The sequence below is a fragment of the Trichomycterus rosablanca genome, chromosome 5, assembly GCF_030014385.1.
Source record: "Trichomycterus rosablanca isolate fTriRos1 chromosome 5, fTriRos1.hap1, whole genome shotgun sequence".
Lineage (NCBI taxonomy): Eukaryota > Metazoa > Chordata > Actinopteri > Siluriformes > Trichomycteridae > Trichomycterus > Trichomycterus rosablanca.
The window spans coordinates 25,835,179-25,853,634 of NC_085992.1; the positions used below are offsets into that span (position 1 = coordinate 25,835,179).

The window sequence follows — 18,456 nt, forward strand, 5'->3', positions numbered from 1 at the left end:
TCCCTAGTATGTAGGGTAAATTAGGATTGTGGGACAGAGCACTATGGGCAGCCATTCTGACAGTTAGTTGACCTTAGGCACATTCAATAAAATTTAGTAGAGAATAGAGAGAATATAGAGAAACTGGGTCTTTGCATCCAAATTTTAGTAATGCTCTGCAGTTAGCGTTGACAGTCCCAGTAAATTTGCCTCCAGGAAAAAAAAATTCCCCACAGTTTTGGCAAATAAAAGTAAAAAAAGTTCACAAATATAAGTGTTACGTAAAAACTGTTGTTTTTTTATGTTTTGGGCATTTACTGAGGTACCTGGCTGCCTACTGTCACGTTCCGATCTTGGCTGTTACTTGGGCAAACCACACAACACTGTACACTTTTAGTACAAGTCAAATTGTGTGTGTGTGTGTGTGTGTGTGTGTGTGTGTGTGTGTGTGCAGAGGTGGAAAGTAACAAATTACATTTACTCACGTGACACGTGACGTGAGTAGTTTTTTGTGTGTACTTGTACTTTTTAAAGTACATTTTACAATCAGTAATTTTACTTTTATTTAAGTATGTTTTGTATTAACAATTGTAATTCACTACATTTTGAAATAACATCCGTTACTGAGTAAAAAAAAAAAAAAACGCTAAAAAAATCGGGTCTGGGAAACTGCTGCAGTGAATTCTGCGATGGAAAATAAACTGGTGCTAAAATAAAGGAGCTGTAATCTAGGTACAGAGTAGGGAATGGCGATTTTAAAAGTTTAACATGTTTGGCGTTTGATGTTTCGTTATTTGATAAAATAGTCTGATGTCAAAGAATGGCAAAGTTTTATCTTACATCTTGAAGGTTTTCTTTGGGTCATTTAGTGAAAGTCACAACACTTGTAACCTTGACTTGTTTTGAGTTATGAGATTTGCAGTATGACTGTTGTTTGGTATTTGTTGGTGATGAAAAGTAGGCTGGTCTATAGAATCCACAATTAATGCCAACTTCAGTGGTTATACAGTTTGAAAAAGTTTTATGGGATGGTCTGTACTAAAATGACACATTACACATCCCTAAATGTTTTAAATATTGTATCAACATGTTTTTTATTACGGCATGCATTCGCTGTGGCATCGTTTCCACAAGCTTCTGCAATGTCACAACATTTATTTCTGTCCAGAGTTGCATTAATTTTTCCCCAAGATCTTGTATTGATGATGGGAGATTTGGACCACTGCACATCTTCTCCAGCACATCCCAAAGATTCTCAATGGGGTTCAGGTCTGGTGGTGGCCAATCCATGTGTGAAAATGATGTCTCATGCTCCCTGAACCACTCTTTCACAATTTGAGCCCGATGAATCCTGGCATTGTCATCTTGGAATATGCCCGTGCCATCAGGGAAGAAAAAATCCATTGATGGAATAACCTGGTCGTTCAGTATATTCAGGTAGTCAGCTGACCTCATTCTTACATTCTCACATAACGTTGCTGAACCTAGACCTGACCAACTGCAGCAACCCCAGATCATAGCACTGCCCCCACAGGCTTGTACGGTAGGCACTAGGCATGATGGGTGCATCACTTCAGCCACCTCTCTTCTTACTCTGATGCGCCCATCACTCTGGAACAGGGTAAATCTGGACTCATCAGACCACATGACCTTCTTCCATTGCTCCAGAGTCCAATCTTTATGCTCCCTAGCAAATTGAAGCTGTTTTTGCCGGTTAGCCTCACAGACAAGTGGTTTTCTTAAGGCTACACAGCTGTTTGGTCCCAATCCCTTGAATTCCATTCACATTGTGCGTGTGGAAATGCTCTTACTTTCACTATTAATCATATCCCTGAGTTCTAAGTAAGTACGTAAATTTTATTTATAAAGCACTCTTAAAACAACTTACATTGACCAAAGTGCTGTACATCGAACAAGCATACATAAGACAACATTATGTTAAAAAAAGTAAAAACAAATAAAAATACAGAGTAAGAGACAGAGTAATAAAACATAAAAATAGACTAAACAATTGTAATTACCACAGCTCTTAACTGTTCAAATGCCAGCTTATAAAGGTATGTTTTTAGGAGTGATTTAAAAACAGCGTAGTTTCTACTGTAGTTTTTCTACCATTTGATTTCACCAAACGTTTAAGTGATCGCCGATCACGATTTTTTTCCGACCACATTCCTTCCTCGAAGATGATGTTTCCCCACTGTCCTTCCACTTTTTAATAATGCGTTGGACAGTTCTTAACCCGATTTTAGTAGTTTCAGCTTCTCCTTAGATGTTTTCTCTGCTTGATGCATGCCAATAATTTGACCCTTCTGAAACAGATTAACATCTTTTCCACGACCACAGGATGTGTCTTTCAACATGGTTGTTTAACAAATGAGAAGCTACTCACTGCATCAGTTAGGGTTAAATAACTTGTTGCCAGCTGAAACATATCACCCATGCAGTAATTATCCAATGGGAGGCTCTTACCTATTTGCTTAGTTAAATCCAGGTGGTGACCTTTTTTTTGGTCAGGTAGTGTATTTTAATTAAAAACAACTATTGTGAGATATATCCACTTGTGCTGTTTACATTACACAGGAGAAACACCCTCTCCTGGTAAAAAAGTAACTAAGTAACGTTTACTCTGACTACATTTTAATGTAGTTAAATGGAGTTACTTTTTACTTGAGTAGATTTTTAGACTAGTAACTTTACTCATACTTCAGTTGTTTGTTTGTTTGTTTGTTTATTAGGATTTTAACGTCATGTTCCACACTTTTGGTTACATTCATGACAGGAACGATTGTTACTCATTACACAAGGTTCATTACTTCACACAAGTTTATATCAAACTCTTGGACAATTGAGTGTCTCCAATTCACCTCACTTGCATGTCTTTGGACTGTGGGAGGAAACCGGAGCACCAGGAGGAAACCCACACAGACACCACATAGAAAGGACCCGGACCACCCCACCTGGGGATCGAACCCAGGACCTTCTTGCTGTGAGGCGACAGTGCTACCCACTTAGCCACCGTGCCGCCCTACTCATACTTAAGGGCCAGCTGTAGCCTAGTGGTTAAGGTACTGGACTGGTGATCAGAGAGTCGCTGGTTCAAGCCCCACCACTGCCAGGTTGCTGCTGTTGGGCCCTTGAGCAAGGCCCTTAACCCTCAATTGCTCAAACTGTATAATGTAACTAATGTAAGTCGCTTTGGATAAAGGCATCTGCTAAATGCTGAAAATGTAAATGTAAGTAAAAATTCATAAAAGTAATAGTACTTTTACTTGAGTAGAATATTTTAGTACTCTTTCCACCTGTGTGTGTGTGTGTGTGTGTGTGCGTGCGTGTGTGTGTGTGTGTGTGTGTGTGTGTCTGACATCACTCGTCCTTCAGTGTAAGCGGCTGCACGGCGGCGCAGGGAACAGCGCGCGCCTCCGCAGTTGCTGTCGTGTCCTCGCTCCCGTGTCCAAGTTGTCCAGACGAATCAAACGTCCACAGAGCTCGCACGGGGATCATCCAAAAATCCTCCTCGTCATCCGGAGGACCAGAAATGCGCTCTAGGATCAACTCCTATCTGAGTTTCTTGGAGAATGGCACTTTTGAGGGGTGCGCACGCTGACAGCCGCACAGGATGAAGTTCGGTGCGAGTGTTTGCATCCTGAACGTGGGCGGCACGCGCTACGCTTTTCAGAAGGATGTGCTGAAGGACTTTCCTTTAAGAAGAGTGAGCCGCCTGCACAGCTGCGCGTCCGAGCGCGAGGTGCTCGAGGTGTGCGACGATTACGACCGCGAGCGCAACGAGTTCTTTTTCGACCGGCACGCAGAAGCTTTCGGGTTCCTAATGCTCTACGTGAAGCACGGTAAACTGCGCCTGGTGCCGCGCATGTGCGAGCTCTCCTTCTACAACGAGATGCTTTACTGGGGTTTGGAAAGCTCGGACCTGGAGATGTGCTGCCAAAGGCGCCTGGACGACCGCATGTCCGACTCATGCACGCACTTCAGCGAGGAAGAACGGCCCCCCGAGGACCGAGACGACCAAGAGACCCAAACGCAGCAAAGGCGCCGGGACCCTAAGTGGCTCGAGCGCATGCGCAGGACCTTCGAAGAACCCGCGTCCTCCATAGCCGCGCAAATCCTCGCCTCGGTGTCCGTGCTGTTCGTTATCGTGTCCATGGTCATGCTGTGCGCCAGCACTCTGCCCGACTGGGAAACAGACGACGATAACATGGTGGAGGAGCACAGGTACACAGAGTCTTTAGACCATCCTGCAGGGTATTTATAACTTTATTCTAGTTCTAACTTTTTATGCTCGGTGCATTGCTGGATAATTGTGAAAGCACGTTTTGCGGTTGTGCATGATGTGACAAGACACAAGCTGCACGTTTCCAAGCCGGCTCACTTGTGTTATGTCTTGTGTTCTGTCCTAGTTCTTAAACGTCAGTACTTGGATTTAAATACTTTAAAGTACTTAGAAGAGAACACTCATATACAAACAAAGCTTTTTTTCTAATAACTTGGTTTGACAACCATCAATGTCAATGCCTGTATCAAGCAGATCAATTTTTACTGATAGATCATTAATTTCCAGTTCATGCTTCTAGACTGGTTTTTGGAAGTAATGTTTTTTACCTGCATGTTACAGACAGTGACATCGTTGCTTTAGTTTTAAAGAATTCTAAGATAAATATATTACAAGTAATTCTCTATTCAAAGCTCTGGTATAATACTTTTATATTCAATAAAAAATCTCCATATGTGACAGAGATGTTCACAAGTCACAGAATACGAGTCACAAGTCTTTAGGCTAGAGTCTGAGTCGAGTCACGAGTCTTTAGGCTAGAGTCCGAGTCAAGTCACGAGTCTTTAGGCTAGAGTCCCAGTCAAGTCATGAGTCAATATAATATACACAAAACATATATTGGAAATGTAGCATATAAATAAACAAATAATATGTGAGTTCAGATAAAAACAACAACAGATTAGCAACTGTATTTTGCAGTTTTACTTAGTGCCTTTACTTTCCTAGGTACCAGTTAAAAGCAGGGTATTCCACCATTTTAAGTAGGGAGCGACGCTTCATCACTACACCGGAAGCTGGCTGGAACATTTACCCACTGCGTGTGTTGCGGGTTAAAATGGCCGGAGCGTTATTATAGAACAGAAAATGACATGATCAGAATGATGTCGGATCATATACAGTGTATCACAAAAGTGAGTACACCCCTCACATTTCTGCAAATATTTCATTATATCTTTTAATGGGACAACACTATAGACATGAAACTTGGATATAACTTAGAGTAGTCAGTGTACAGCTTGTATAGCAGTGTAGATTTACTGTCTTCTGAAAATAACTCAACACACAGCCATTAATGTCTAAATAGCTGGCAACATAAGTGAGTACACCCCACAGTGAACATGTCCAAATTGTGCCCAAATGTGTCGTTGTCCCTCCCTGGTGTCATGTGTCAAGGTCCCAGGTGTGAATGGGGAGCAGGGCTGTTAAATTTGGTGTTTTGGGTACAATTCTCTCATACTGGCCACTGGATATTCAACATGGCACCTCATGGCAAAGAACTCTCTGAGGATGTGAGAAATAGAATTGTTGCTCTCCACAAAGATGGCCTGGGCTATAAGAAGATTGCTAACACCCTGAAACTGAGCGACAGCATGGTGGCCAAAGTCATACAGTGGTTTTCCAGGACAGGTTCCACTCGGAACAGGCTTCACCAGGGTCGACCAAAGAAGTTGAGTCCACGTGTTCGGCGTCATATCCAGAGGTTGGCTTTTAAAAAATAGACACATGAGTGCTGCCAGCATTGCTGCAGAGGTTGAAGACGTGGGAGGTCAGCCTGTCAGTGCTCAGACCATACGCCGCACACTGCATCAACTCGGTCTGCATGGTCGTCATCCCAGAAGGAAGCTGACGCACAAGAAAGCCCGCAAACAGTTTGCTGAAGACAAGCAGTCCAAGAACATGGATTACTGGAATGCCCTGTGGTCTGACGAGACCAAGATAAACTTGTTTGGCTCAGATGGTGTCCAGCATGTGTGGCGGCGCCCTGGTGAGAAGTACCAAGACAACTGTATCTTGCCTACAGCCAAGCATGGTGGTGGTAGCATCATGGTCTTGGGCTGCATGAGTGTTGCTGGCACTGGGAAGCTGCAGTTCATTGAGGGAAACATGAATTCCAACATGTACTGTGACATTCTGAAACAGAGCATGATCCCCTCCCTTCGAAAACTGGGCCTCATGGCAGTTTTCCAACAGGATAACGACCCCAAACACAACCTCCAAGATGACAACTGCCTTGCTGAGGAAGCTGAAGGTAAAGGTGATGGACTAAACCCAATTGAGCACCTGTGGCGCATCCTCAAGTGGAAGGTGGAGGAGTTCAAGGTGTCTAACATCCACCAGCTCCGTGATGTCATCATGGAGGAGTGGAAGAGGATTCCAGTAGCAACCTGTGCAGCTCTGGTGAATTCCATGCCCAGGAGGGTTAAGGCAGTGCTGGATAATAATGGTGGTCACACAAAATATTGACACTTTGGGCACAATTTGGACATGTTCACTGTGGGGTGTACTCACTTATGTTGCCAGCCATTTAGACATTAATGGCTGTGTGTTGAGTTATTTTCAGAAGACAGTAAATCTACACTGCTATACAAGTTGTACACTGACTACTCTAAGTTATATCCAAGTTTCATGTCTATAGTGTTGTCCCATGAAAAGATATAATGAAATATTTGCAGAAATGTGAGGGGTGTACTCACTTTTGTGATACACTGTATATATATATATATATATATATATATACAGTATATAAAAAAAAAATAAAAAAAAAATAAAAAAAAAAATTATATATATATATACAGTGTATCACAAAAGTGAGTACACCCCTCACATGTCTGCAAATATTTCATTATATCTTTTCATGGGACAACACTATAGACATGAAACTTGGATATAACTTAGAATAGTCAGTGTACAGCTTGTATAGCAGTGTAGATTTACTGTCTTCTGAAAATAACTCAACACACAGCCATTAATGTCTAAATAGCTGGCAACATAAGTGAGTACACCCCACAGTGAACATGTCCAAATTGTGCCCAAATGTGTCGTTGTCCCTCCCTGGTGTCATGTGTCAAGGTCCCAGGTGTAAATGGGGAGCAGGGCTGTTAAATTTGGTGTTTTGGGTACAATTCTCTCATACTGGCCACTGGATATTCAACATGGCACCTCATGGCAAAGAACTCTCTGAGGATGTGAGAAATAGAATTGTTGCTCTCCACAAAGATGGCCTGGGCTATAAAAAGATTGCTAACACCCTGAAACTGAGCTACAGCATGGTGGCCAAGGTCATACAGCGGTTTTCCAGGACAGGTTCCACTCGGAACAGGCTTCGCCAGGGTCGACCAAAGAAGTTGAGTCCACGTGTTCGGCGTCATATCCAGAGGTTGGCTTTAAAAAATAGACACATGAGTGCTGCCAGCATTGCTGCAGAGGTTGAAGACGTGGGAGGTCAGCCTGTCAGTGCTCAGACCATACGCCGCACACTGCATCAACTCGGTCTGCATGGTCGTCATCCCAGAAGGAAGCTGACGCACAAGAAAGCCCGCAAACAGTTTGCTGAAGACAAGCAGTCCAAGAACATGGATTACTGGAATGCCCTGTGGTCTGACGAGACCAAGATAAACTTGTTTGGCTCAGATGGTGTCCAGCATGTGTGGCGGCGCCCTGGTGAGAAGTACCAAGACAACTGTATGTTGCCTACAGTCAAGCATGGTGGTGGTAGCATCATGGTCTTGGGCTGCATGAGTGTTGCTGGCACTGGGGAGCTGCAGTTCATTGAGGGAAACATGAATTCCAACATGTACTGTGACATTCTGAAACAGAGCATGATCCCCTCCCTTCGAAAACTGGGCCTCATGGCAGTTTTCCAACAGGATAACGACCCCAAACACAACCTCCAAGATGACAACTGCCTTGCTGAGGAAGCTGAAGGTAAAGGTGATGGACTAAACCCAATTGGGCACCTGTGGCGCATCCTCAAGTGGAAGGTGGAGGAGTTCAAGGTGTCTAACATCCACCAGCTCCGTGATGTCATCATGGAGGGGTGGAAGAGGATTCCAGTAGCAACCTGTGCAGCTCTGGTGAATTCCATGCCCAGGAGGGTTAAGGCAGTGCTGGATAATAATGGTGGTCACACAAAATATTGACACTTTGGGCACAATTTGGACATGTTCACTGTGGGGTGTACTCACTTGTGTTGCCAGCTATTTAGACATTAATGGCTGTGTTGAGTTATTTTCAGAAGACAGTAAATCTACACTGCTATACAAGTTGTACACGGACTACTCTAAGTTATATCCAAGTTTTATTTCTATAGTGTTGTCCCATGAAAAGATATAATAAAATATTTGCAGAAATGTGAGGGGTGTACTCACTTTTGTGATACACTGTATATATATATATATATATATATATATATATATATATATATACAGTACGTATATATATATATATATATATATATATGTATATATAATATACACATACACACCCACATATATATATATTTATCTATAATTGTCACACGTAACTAATGTTGCTGACTTTTGTTGTCCACAAGTCAATTTTTGCGAGTCACGGGTCGAGTCACGGGTCATTTGAGTTGCAGACTCGAGTCCCCTCCTTCTCTGATATGTGACTCCTCTAAGACGGCCTAAATTGTATATATACAGTATACAGTAAAATATAGTATAATATACTCCTAAAACAACTTTACATAAGTAGTGTTCAATTTATTTGCAGGTTTGTGTGACAATATTACACATAGTCCAAGAATCACTGTAACAGCTCAGAAGGATATTTAATGTGAGGTGGAGTAAACACTGTGGGGTGTTTGATAAAAACACAGAACACAGAAGAATTTGCAAAGTTTTCTTTTTTACTAAGGATTGCAGCCTCTACTTGAAATGGCTCAATGTCCACAAAGCCTGATTACATAGACAGTTTCACCCATCACAGTCACAAATCTCATAATTTGGATGGTTTACATGCACTAGAAAACAAAAAAAAGCAAAAACAAACAAATATTAACAATGTTTCACAATAATTGTAACTAAACATAAATTAACCCAAAAAATAAACTTACATCACGCATCCACACAGATATCATGCTGCCATACTACTAAACAGAACAAAGAGCTCTTGCATGGGGTTACATAAGGTCAAAATCAAGGAAATGGATGGCAAGTGAACCGAAAGAATTTGTTTTTCTACATTCACTAAATTACCACTCAAAACCTAGGGAATTTTAGCCCAGTGGTTAAGGTACTGGACTAGTAATCAAAAGGTCACTGGTTCAAGCCCCACCACTACCAGGTTGCCACTGTTGTGCCCTTGAGCAAGGTTCTTAACCCCTAATTGCTAAGATAATATACTGTCACAGCTGTAAGTCGCTTTGGATAAAATCGTCTGCTAAATGCTGAAAATGTAAAACCTCACCTGTCCAGAATCAGACTGACACGTTATCAACAAAATGCACATATTATTTAATAAAGACACAACAAACTATATATTTTAGAAATATAAGCAAGTTTTAAATTTAATGCCTGCAATAAACTAAAAAAATAAACTTAGGTTGGGGTAAAATAAGAGTAACAAAGTGTATAGAATTTTCAAGTTACACCATTTGATACATTTCACTATGTACAGGTGAATTGGTGATATGTATATGAGGGCATCAAGATCAAGATTTAATTTTGTTGGCAGTTGTAGCCTAGTGGTTAAGGTACTGGATCAGTAATCAGAAGGTTGCTGGTTCAAACCCCACCACTGCCAGGTTGCCACTGTTGGGCCCTTGAGCAAGGCCCCTAACCCTCAATTGCTTAGATTGTATACTGTCACAACTGTAAGTCGCTTTGGATAAAAGCGTCTGCTAAATGCCGAAAATGTAAATGTAGTTGTCCTTGATATGAGACTTGAACGCAATTGGAGTCAACCTGTTGCAATTTGAATTTATTCAACATAGTTTGGAAAGGAATCACCTGTATTAATAATTTCCCAAATTTACTTAACATTGTCAGAACCATAAAAACAAGCCACAAAGTCTGAGGAACTGTCTGTGGATCTCCAAGGTTAAAGATCAAGGCAAGGATATATATATATACAGTGTATCACAAAAGTGAGTACACCCCTCACATTTCTGCAAATATTTTATTATATCTTTTCATGGGACAACACTATAGAAATAAAACTTGGATATAACTTAGAGTAGTCAGTGTACAACTTGTATAGCAGTGTAGATTTACTGTCTTCTGAAAATAACTCAACACACAGCCATTAATGTCTAAATGGCTGGCAACATAAGTGAGTACACCCCACAGTGAACATGTCCAAATTGTGCCCAAAGTGTCAATATTTTGTGTGACCACCATTATTATCCAGCACTGCCTTAACCCTCCTGGGCATGGAATTCACCAGAGCTGCACAGGTTGCTACTGGAATCCTCTTCCACTCCTCCATGATGACATCACGGAGCTGGTGGATGTTAGACACCTTGAACTCCTCCACCTTCCACTTGAGGATGCGCCACAGGTGCTCAATTGGGTTTAGTCCATCACCTTTACCTTCAGCTTCCTCAGCAAGGCAGTTGTCATCTTGGAGGTTGTGTTTGGGGTCGTTATCCTGTTGGAAAACTGCCATGAGGCCCAGTTTTCGAAGGGAGGGGATCATGCTCTGTTTCAGAATGTCACAGTACATGTTGGAATTCATGTTTCCCTCAATGAACTGCAGCTTCCCAGTGCCAGCAACACTCATGCAGCCCAAGACCATGATGCTACCACCACCATGCTTGACTGTAGGCAAGATACAGTTGTCTTGGTACTTCTCACCAGGGCGCCACCACACATGCTGGACACCATCTGAGCCAAACAAGTTTATCTTGGTCACCACAGGGCATTCCAGTAATCCATGTTCTTGGACTGCTTGTCTTCAGCAAACTGTTTGCGGGCTTTCTTGTGCGTCAGCTTCCTTCTGGGATGAAGACCATGCAGACTGAGTTGATGCAGTGTGCGGCGTATGGTCTGAGCACTGACAGGCTGACCTCCCACGTCTTCAACCTCTGCAGCAATGCTGGCAGCACTCATGTGTCTATTTTTTAAAGCCAACCTCTGGATATGACGCCGAACACGTGGACTCAACTTCTTTGGTCGACCCTGGCGAAGCCTGTTCCGAGTGGAACCTGTCCTGGAAAACCGCTGTATGACCTTGGCCACCATGCTGTAGCTCAGTTTCAGGGTGTTAGCAATCTTCTTATAGCCCAGGCCATCTTTGTGGAGAGCAACAATTCTATTTCTCACATCCTCAGAGAGTTCTTTGCCATGAGGTGCCATGTTGAATATCCAGTGGCCAGTATGAGAGAATTGTACCCAAAACACCAAATTTAACAGCCCTGCTCCCCATTGACACCTGGGACCTTGACACATGACACCAGGGAGGGACAACGACACATTTGGGCACAATTTGGACATGTTCACTGTGGGGTGTACTCACTTATGTTGCCAGCTATTTAGACATTAATGGCTGTGTGTTGAGTTATTTTCAGAAGACAGTAAATCTACACTGCTATACAAGCTGTACACTGACTACTCTAAGTTATATCCAAGTTTCATGTCTATAGTGTTGTCCCATGAAAAGATATAATGAAATATTTGCAGAAATGTGAGGGGTGTACTCACTTTTGTGATACACTGTATATCTGGGGTCATTAAAAAAAGACATCAAATTTCAAGTTGAATAATTATCATGTAGGGGGTTATTTTGCTATTAAATTTAGAGGTGGGTAATTTATCACCCTTAAGTCAACACACAAACTAAAGTTGGCCATCTGGTCAAATTGGACATCAGAGCATGAAGGGCTTTGGTCAGTATTGTAAAAAAGAACCCAATGGTCACTTTAAATGTGCTCTAAAAATGCTTTGCATTTTAATTTCTCAAACACTGTAATTATGGGTGATTAAGTGTAGACTGATGGGTAACAAGATTCATTTATTGATCACCATAGTGGAAAACTATGTGTAACAGCAGCTCCGGCACAGAGTAAATACAGCTAAAGACATATAAAATAATACAATAAAAATATAGACTATATAAGGGCAATTACTATTATAAAGTAGTAATAATGGCTAAATCAAATCCACACTAAGTGCAGAAAAGTCTGAAGGGGTCTGAATACTTTTTTCATATTTAGAATATAGATATATAGATAGACAGACAGACAGTTAGTTTTGCTTTTATTCAATTATATTTTGTTTACAGAATCGTGCCCCCTTTTGGATACTGCCCTAGGTGACTGCCTATACCACCAATCTTACAAACAAACCCTGAGTTGGACTAATGGCCTCAATGTTCAGGGCTTCAGGCTTAAAGCATCCAATCTACTAAGTCCTAAATGCTCATTGCCTGTGTTTGTGTATGAAACACTGAGACTGTACAAACTACTATGACCTTACATTTCATGTTAGTGTAATACTGGAGCTTTTAGTGCATTAACTTAAAAGCATATAAAACTGAACACTGTCTTTTGTAAAGGCTGTTTACATGTGCTTTACTTTTTAAGTGTGGTAAAAGTTAATAAAAGTAAAGCAAAGTTATTTTATAGGTCATAGTTTTTTAATGCACAAACAGTCAAAATAGTCACTGTCCAAGGTGCTGAATCATTGATGGCTACTTTAACATTTTAAGCTATGGGCTAAAAGTAGCACAGTCCTAGTCAGTTAAATGTATAAGTGTGTGTTTCTGGCTGGTACAGAACTAGTACATATGAATGAATGTTGTTTAGATGGTGGCTAGGTCGATATAACTAATTAAATAACATATTGTGGATAATAATAAGAAATTAGTTTGAGCTCATTTGTTTTGTATCCTGGGTGGGTTCTGGGAACTGGTCACATCGGAGGTGTTTAATTCATTAGGATGAACTTCTAATCGCCAGCAGACCTGTAAAAATTACCTGTTAAATACTATTTGTGATTTCCTTCGTCACATTTGCAGTAATTTTCTTGTCTTTTTAACCTCTTCATTTGTCTGTCTTATATCTATGTATATTGCCACATGGACTGTTCTGAAGGTGCTGGTACCTGCCGAGCACCCCTCTATTTTTATATGTGTGTTTATGTCTGACTGTGTTATAAAAGTCTTTGTAGGTGAGATGTCAGGTTTGTCTCATAAGCAAACATAAAATCATCCATAAATCATTATGCAGTGGTTGTTATTGCTTTTATATTCTCTCTGTAAAAATTTGTTTTTATTCCAGTTCAGTGCCTGCACAGTAAGCACTTACTATATATGTACACTTTGTCATTGACAATCATTATTAGTTTCCCACCACTTGATATATAAACCATTCTCCAGTCAGTCCTGTCAAACAAATTTACATAAGTAAAAAACAATTCTTGGCAATGATTTAAATCAGTATGGTACGTATCATTCAAGTGGTGGTGAAACTTCTCTTAATTAGTTGTTCATTTTTAGAAACACCACAACCATGTATATCTCTTATCACCATGTGTCTGTTGACTCCTTTTCAGATTGCCCAATATAAATCTAATTCTTGCAAAGAGCTTAATAATCTTAATTTAAAACAGTAGCAAACAAGCTTACATTATAATTTTGTTTGGGCTCTGAAATGGACTTGTGTTTTTATTGTTTTTTAAACCCTGAAGACCTAGAAGCACTTAATTATACTTATTTGCATTGTTTCTAAGCTGACCACTGTGGCAATGCAGGAATACAGAATTTTACAATATAAATATTCCTAATTTTGCAACTCAATATTAAATATATATATATAAATGCATAGTCTTTTATCAAAACTATCTATGTAAACTGGACTTTTAAAAGTACCTGGTGTTAATCACGTTCATATTTTTTACCAGTAGTTCCATGCAGCCAGTAAAGCAACACTGATACGTTTTATGCCAAGCAGTGATGAATACACACATGGGCCATATGGCACTCTACCTCTAGAAGTGTGTACTTAGGTAACTAAGTAAAGAAAGAAAAAACTAGTGTTAAGACAGAGCTTAGGCCGCTCAGGTGGCGCAGAGCTAAAACACGCTAGCACACCAGAGCTGAGATTTCGAACACATCATAACTGATGCAGCTACGACCTCTGCTGGCTGATTGATGGTGCCTGTGCAAAGTTGAGGAATAATGCGTTGACCAGGGAGCCTATCCCAGCTTTTCAATGGGCACAAGGCACACAGTAACACCCTGGATGGGGCGCCAGTCCATCGCAGGGCAGACACACATTCACACACCCATTCACCTATAGGGCAATTCAGTGTCTCCAATTAACCTGACTGCATGTTTTTGGACTGTGGGAGGAAACCAGAGTCCCCGGAGGAAACCCACACAGACACGGGGAGAACATGCAAACTCCGCACAGAAAGGACCCGGACTGCCCTGCCTGAGGATTAAAACCAGGACCTTGCTACAGGACCTTGCGACAGTGCTACCCACCGAGCCTCCGTGAACAAGAGGTTAATAATTAATCAAACTAATAATCAAGGCTACTGTATATGTGATGTACACTAGATATGTGATATATAGTAAGTTTTAATTACATTTTTGAGATAGAAAACTAGGGCGGCACGGTGGGTAGCATTGTCGCCTCACAATAAGAAGGTCCTGTATTCGGGTTCTTTCTGTGCGGAGTTTGCATGCTTCGGATTCCTCCTACAGTCCAAGAACATCCAGTCAGGTTAATTGGAGACACTGAATTGCCCTACAGGTGAATGGGTGTGTGTATGTGTGTCTGCCCTGCGATGGACTGGTGCCCCATCCAGGGTGTTACTGTGTGCCTTGCGCCCATTGGAAATGCGCCCAGCACCCACCCGCGACCCTAAGCGGTTAAGAAAGTGAGTGAGAGTGAGTGAGGAGAACTATGTGTCCCAGTCATTCATGACATTCGTCCCATATCTGTCCCTTACAAGTAAATATACATTTGTGACCTTTGTAGCTTTGAATATTTGGATGACAGATCTTACAAGCTTTTCATCAGTAAACATTATTATTATAGCCATAACCCATATAGACTAAAGCTCCATGATTAAAAAAGGCATTGTTTTAGCAGAAGTGTTTCTAGGTCTAACAGGGTCTTCGGTGGCTGCATGATTAACGTTGTGAAGTGATGCTTGCAAGATATTACCTCAATTTCACACTAATGAACTTGTCTATTATGTCTCTTATGAGTAATACAGTCTATGCTAATTCGGGATTAATACAAGGTTATTTAGTGTGTTGTTATCTAAACTAATTATTATTACTGTACTTCAAAGCAATCAAATGAAAACAATAAATGATAATTATTATTGCCAGAAAGACAAGTCACTTTCATGTAGTGTCCCTATAAGGGATCTAATTTTAATTGCTCCAATGATTCAAATTTAATTAAACAAGCTTCACTTATTACTTCATATATATCACATTAATTGCCATGGCAAGTTCATGCCGTAAGTAAGTTGGTGGCTTCCTCTCTGTTAATATCTCTCTATATGTTTTCTTTATAATTGTACCTCTGCTCAGGATCATCGAAGCGGTATGCATTGGCTGGTTCACGGCAGAGTGCATCGTGCGCTTCCTTGTGTCGCGTGACAAGTGTGAGTTTGTACGTCGCCCACTGAATATCATCGACCTGTTGGCCATCACGCCTTACTACATCTCCGTGACCATGACAGCTCTGACCGGAGAGAACTCTCAGCTGCAGAGGGCCGGTGTAACACTGCGCGTGCTGCGCATGATGCGAATCTTCTGGGTAATCAAACTGGCCCGCCACTTCCTTGGCTTACAGACGTTGGGCTTGACTCTGCGCCGCTGCTACCGCGAGATGGTCATGCTGCTGGTGTTCATCTGTGTAGCCATGGCCATTTTTGGGGCCCTGGCCCAGCTGCTTGAGCATGGCCTGGACTTGAATTCAAGCAACGAGGAATATGCAAGCATCCCTGCCGCCTGTTGGTGGGTTATTATCTCCATGACGACTGTCGGCTATGGAGACATGTACCCCATCACTGTGCCAGGGCGCGTGCTGGGTGGCCTTTGCGTGGTGAGTGGAATTGTGCTGCTGGCACTGCCCATCACTTTCATCTACCACAGTTTTGTGCAATGCTACCACGAACTCAAGTTCCGCTCTGCTCGCTGTCCCAGGAGCCTCTCGGCCGAGTTTGTCAACTGAAATCTTCAACTGACTTTTTTTGGTTCTACTTTTTCCTACAGTTGTAATTGTACGTTCAGTTACTTCTATCGGCTAATTGTATTATCTGACCAGGTCTAAACTTTGGTCTCAGGTAGAGCTTAGAGGCTTGCTTTGCCCCTGTGGCTACACAGCTCGGTCCATTGAGGGACCCGGCGTCTACAGAGATTAGTTCCAGCCTTGTTCCACACCATTTGCTTTGACTAAATGATGTTGTGGTGCATGGCTGGAACAAATACTTGTGGACTCTGGGTCCGTTAATGGTCCGGTCTATGTTTTATCCACTCAGCCCAACTCTGATTCATTCATTGTTAGCAGACGCCAGGATAAAGCTTTGTGTGCCAGGACAAAGCTTGGCTGTGCTTAATTAGTATTATTATTATTTAACAGTAACTACTGTCACTGAGCATCCAGAGCTGTTAGCAAGGCCAGCAAAGATAATAGCTTATATTTCAAAAATCCCAAAAGCTTTGGCATGTTTGTCTGAGCCCTCAGGCTGAAAACCTTCCTTCAAACATCCAAACAGACGTACATTTCACTCACTAGCCAAGACGTACATGCATTAGCTTATGAATGCCATGCCACATAGACATCCTACAATCTTGGCAATCCTATAAACGTTATAAAAATAATAAAATCTTAAGTTCTTTCACCTCAAGTTCTTTATTTTGACTTTTTTATTATACAGGGCTTTTGCAGAAGTCAATATGGTTATATAAGTGTTACAGGGTGAACTGCAAGCACTGATTGAAATTACATAAAATCCAATTCTGTGTGACAGAAAACCTTCTGGGATGATAAAAAAAAAACTGAGGGCAGAGGAGAGACAGAAAGAAAGCAGTAGAGATGGCTGGCAATGGAACTGTGTAGGCAGCCATGCAGCCCTGACATGTATTTAAAACGCAACATAGAGCCATTGAGCATGAGGGCTGTTAGACAGTTTGGTAGGCACCATGCAGTGCGTACAGTTATCTCAGTTCACTACCTGCATGGCTATTCTATAGCACAGCATGCCTTCATACTTGAGCTGTGAAGACACTTCAGGCATGTCTTCCACTGTGATCTGTAAAATCTTGTCTTTACATTAACCTATATTTGTCTGACCTCAGGCAGGTTCGGAAAGATCCTTGAACACAGATACCAACATGCTGTCATAAACTGAGGTTGGATTTAAACCAGGTATAAAGTGAGAACACACAGAGAACAGAGATGAGACTGGATTGAAAACTAGTCAAAATCTTGAAGGGTTTAGGAGTGGGGCAGTTGTAGCCTAGTGGTTAAAGTACTGGACTAGTAATTAAAAATGTCACAGGGTCAAGCACGACCACTGCCAGGCTGTCACTGTTGGGCCCCTGAGCAAGGCCCTTAACCCTCAATTGCTTAGACAATATACTGTCACAGTACAGTAAGTCGCTTTGGATAAAAAGCGTCTGCTAAATGCTGAAAATGTAGCTGTAAAATGAGCCATGCAGTCTACACAATGAAAGTACTTGCCCACCTCCACGTTAATTCAATGTGTAATAAGATGTGTAGACATGTGAGTTGTAATTCGACCTTATTTAAGACACATACTGTGTGTTGTTCTTAAGGGTGGAACAGTGGCTGAGTGGGCAGGAAGGTCCTGGGTTCGATCCCCAGGTGGGGACCGGGTCCTTTCTGTGCAGAGTTTGCATGTTCTCCACGTGTCTGCGTGGGTTTCCTTCGGGTTCTCCGGTTTCCTCCCACAGTCCAAAAACATGCAGCCAGGTTAATTGGAGACGCTGAATTGTCCTATAGGTACCCAAGCTAGAATGCATAAACCAGTGCATTGTAGTGCCAGTCCCAAGCCTGGATAAATAGGGAGGGTTGTGTCAACCAGGGCATCCAGCGTAAAAACTGTGCCAAATCAATCATGCGGATCACGATCGGCCGGCGACCCCTAACGGGAGCAGCCGAGGAAATAGACCGTGTGTTGTTCCTAAATCTACACCTTTGGTTGTGGGACATAAAAACACTTTCTTAAAAGCCTTACTATAAAAAAGCTAAAGCTAGATTCTATTCCATATGGCATGACAGAATATTAACACACACACAAACATATCCCCATAGGCCACCCAATGACCATGTAAATTTTTAGCATTTAGCAGACACCTTTATCCAAAGCGACTTATAGTACTGGGACAGTATACAGTCTGAGCAATTGAGAGCTAAGAGCCGTGCTCAAGGGCCCAACAGCAGCAACCTGGCAGTGGTG

The 18,456-nt window shown here is 41.8% G+C and overlaps 1 protein-coding gene across 2 annotated transcripts; it reads left to right on the top strand.

Annotated features, from left to right (window-relative positions):
- The first annotated feature begins 3,595 nt into the window (after positions 1-3,595).
- LOC134314412 (potassium voltage-gated channel subfamily G member 3-like) lies at positions 3,596-16,881 on the top strand. Of its 2 annotated transcripts, none has more exons than XM_062995005.1 (2): positions 3,596-4,236; positions 15,560-16,881. In XM_062995005.1, exons 1-2 carry the CDS (start codon positions 3,596-3,598, stop codon positions 16,203-16,205), a joined length of 1,287 nt encoding a protein of 428 aa, XP_062851075.1. In that variant the 3' UTR covers positions 16,206-16,881. The 2 variants fall into 2 exon arrangements, with proteins under 2 accessions (XP_062851075.1, XP_062851077.1); XM_062995007.1 differs by having other exon boundaries at positions 3,596-4,206.
- Positions 16,882-18,456: the final 1,575 nt, after the last annotated feature.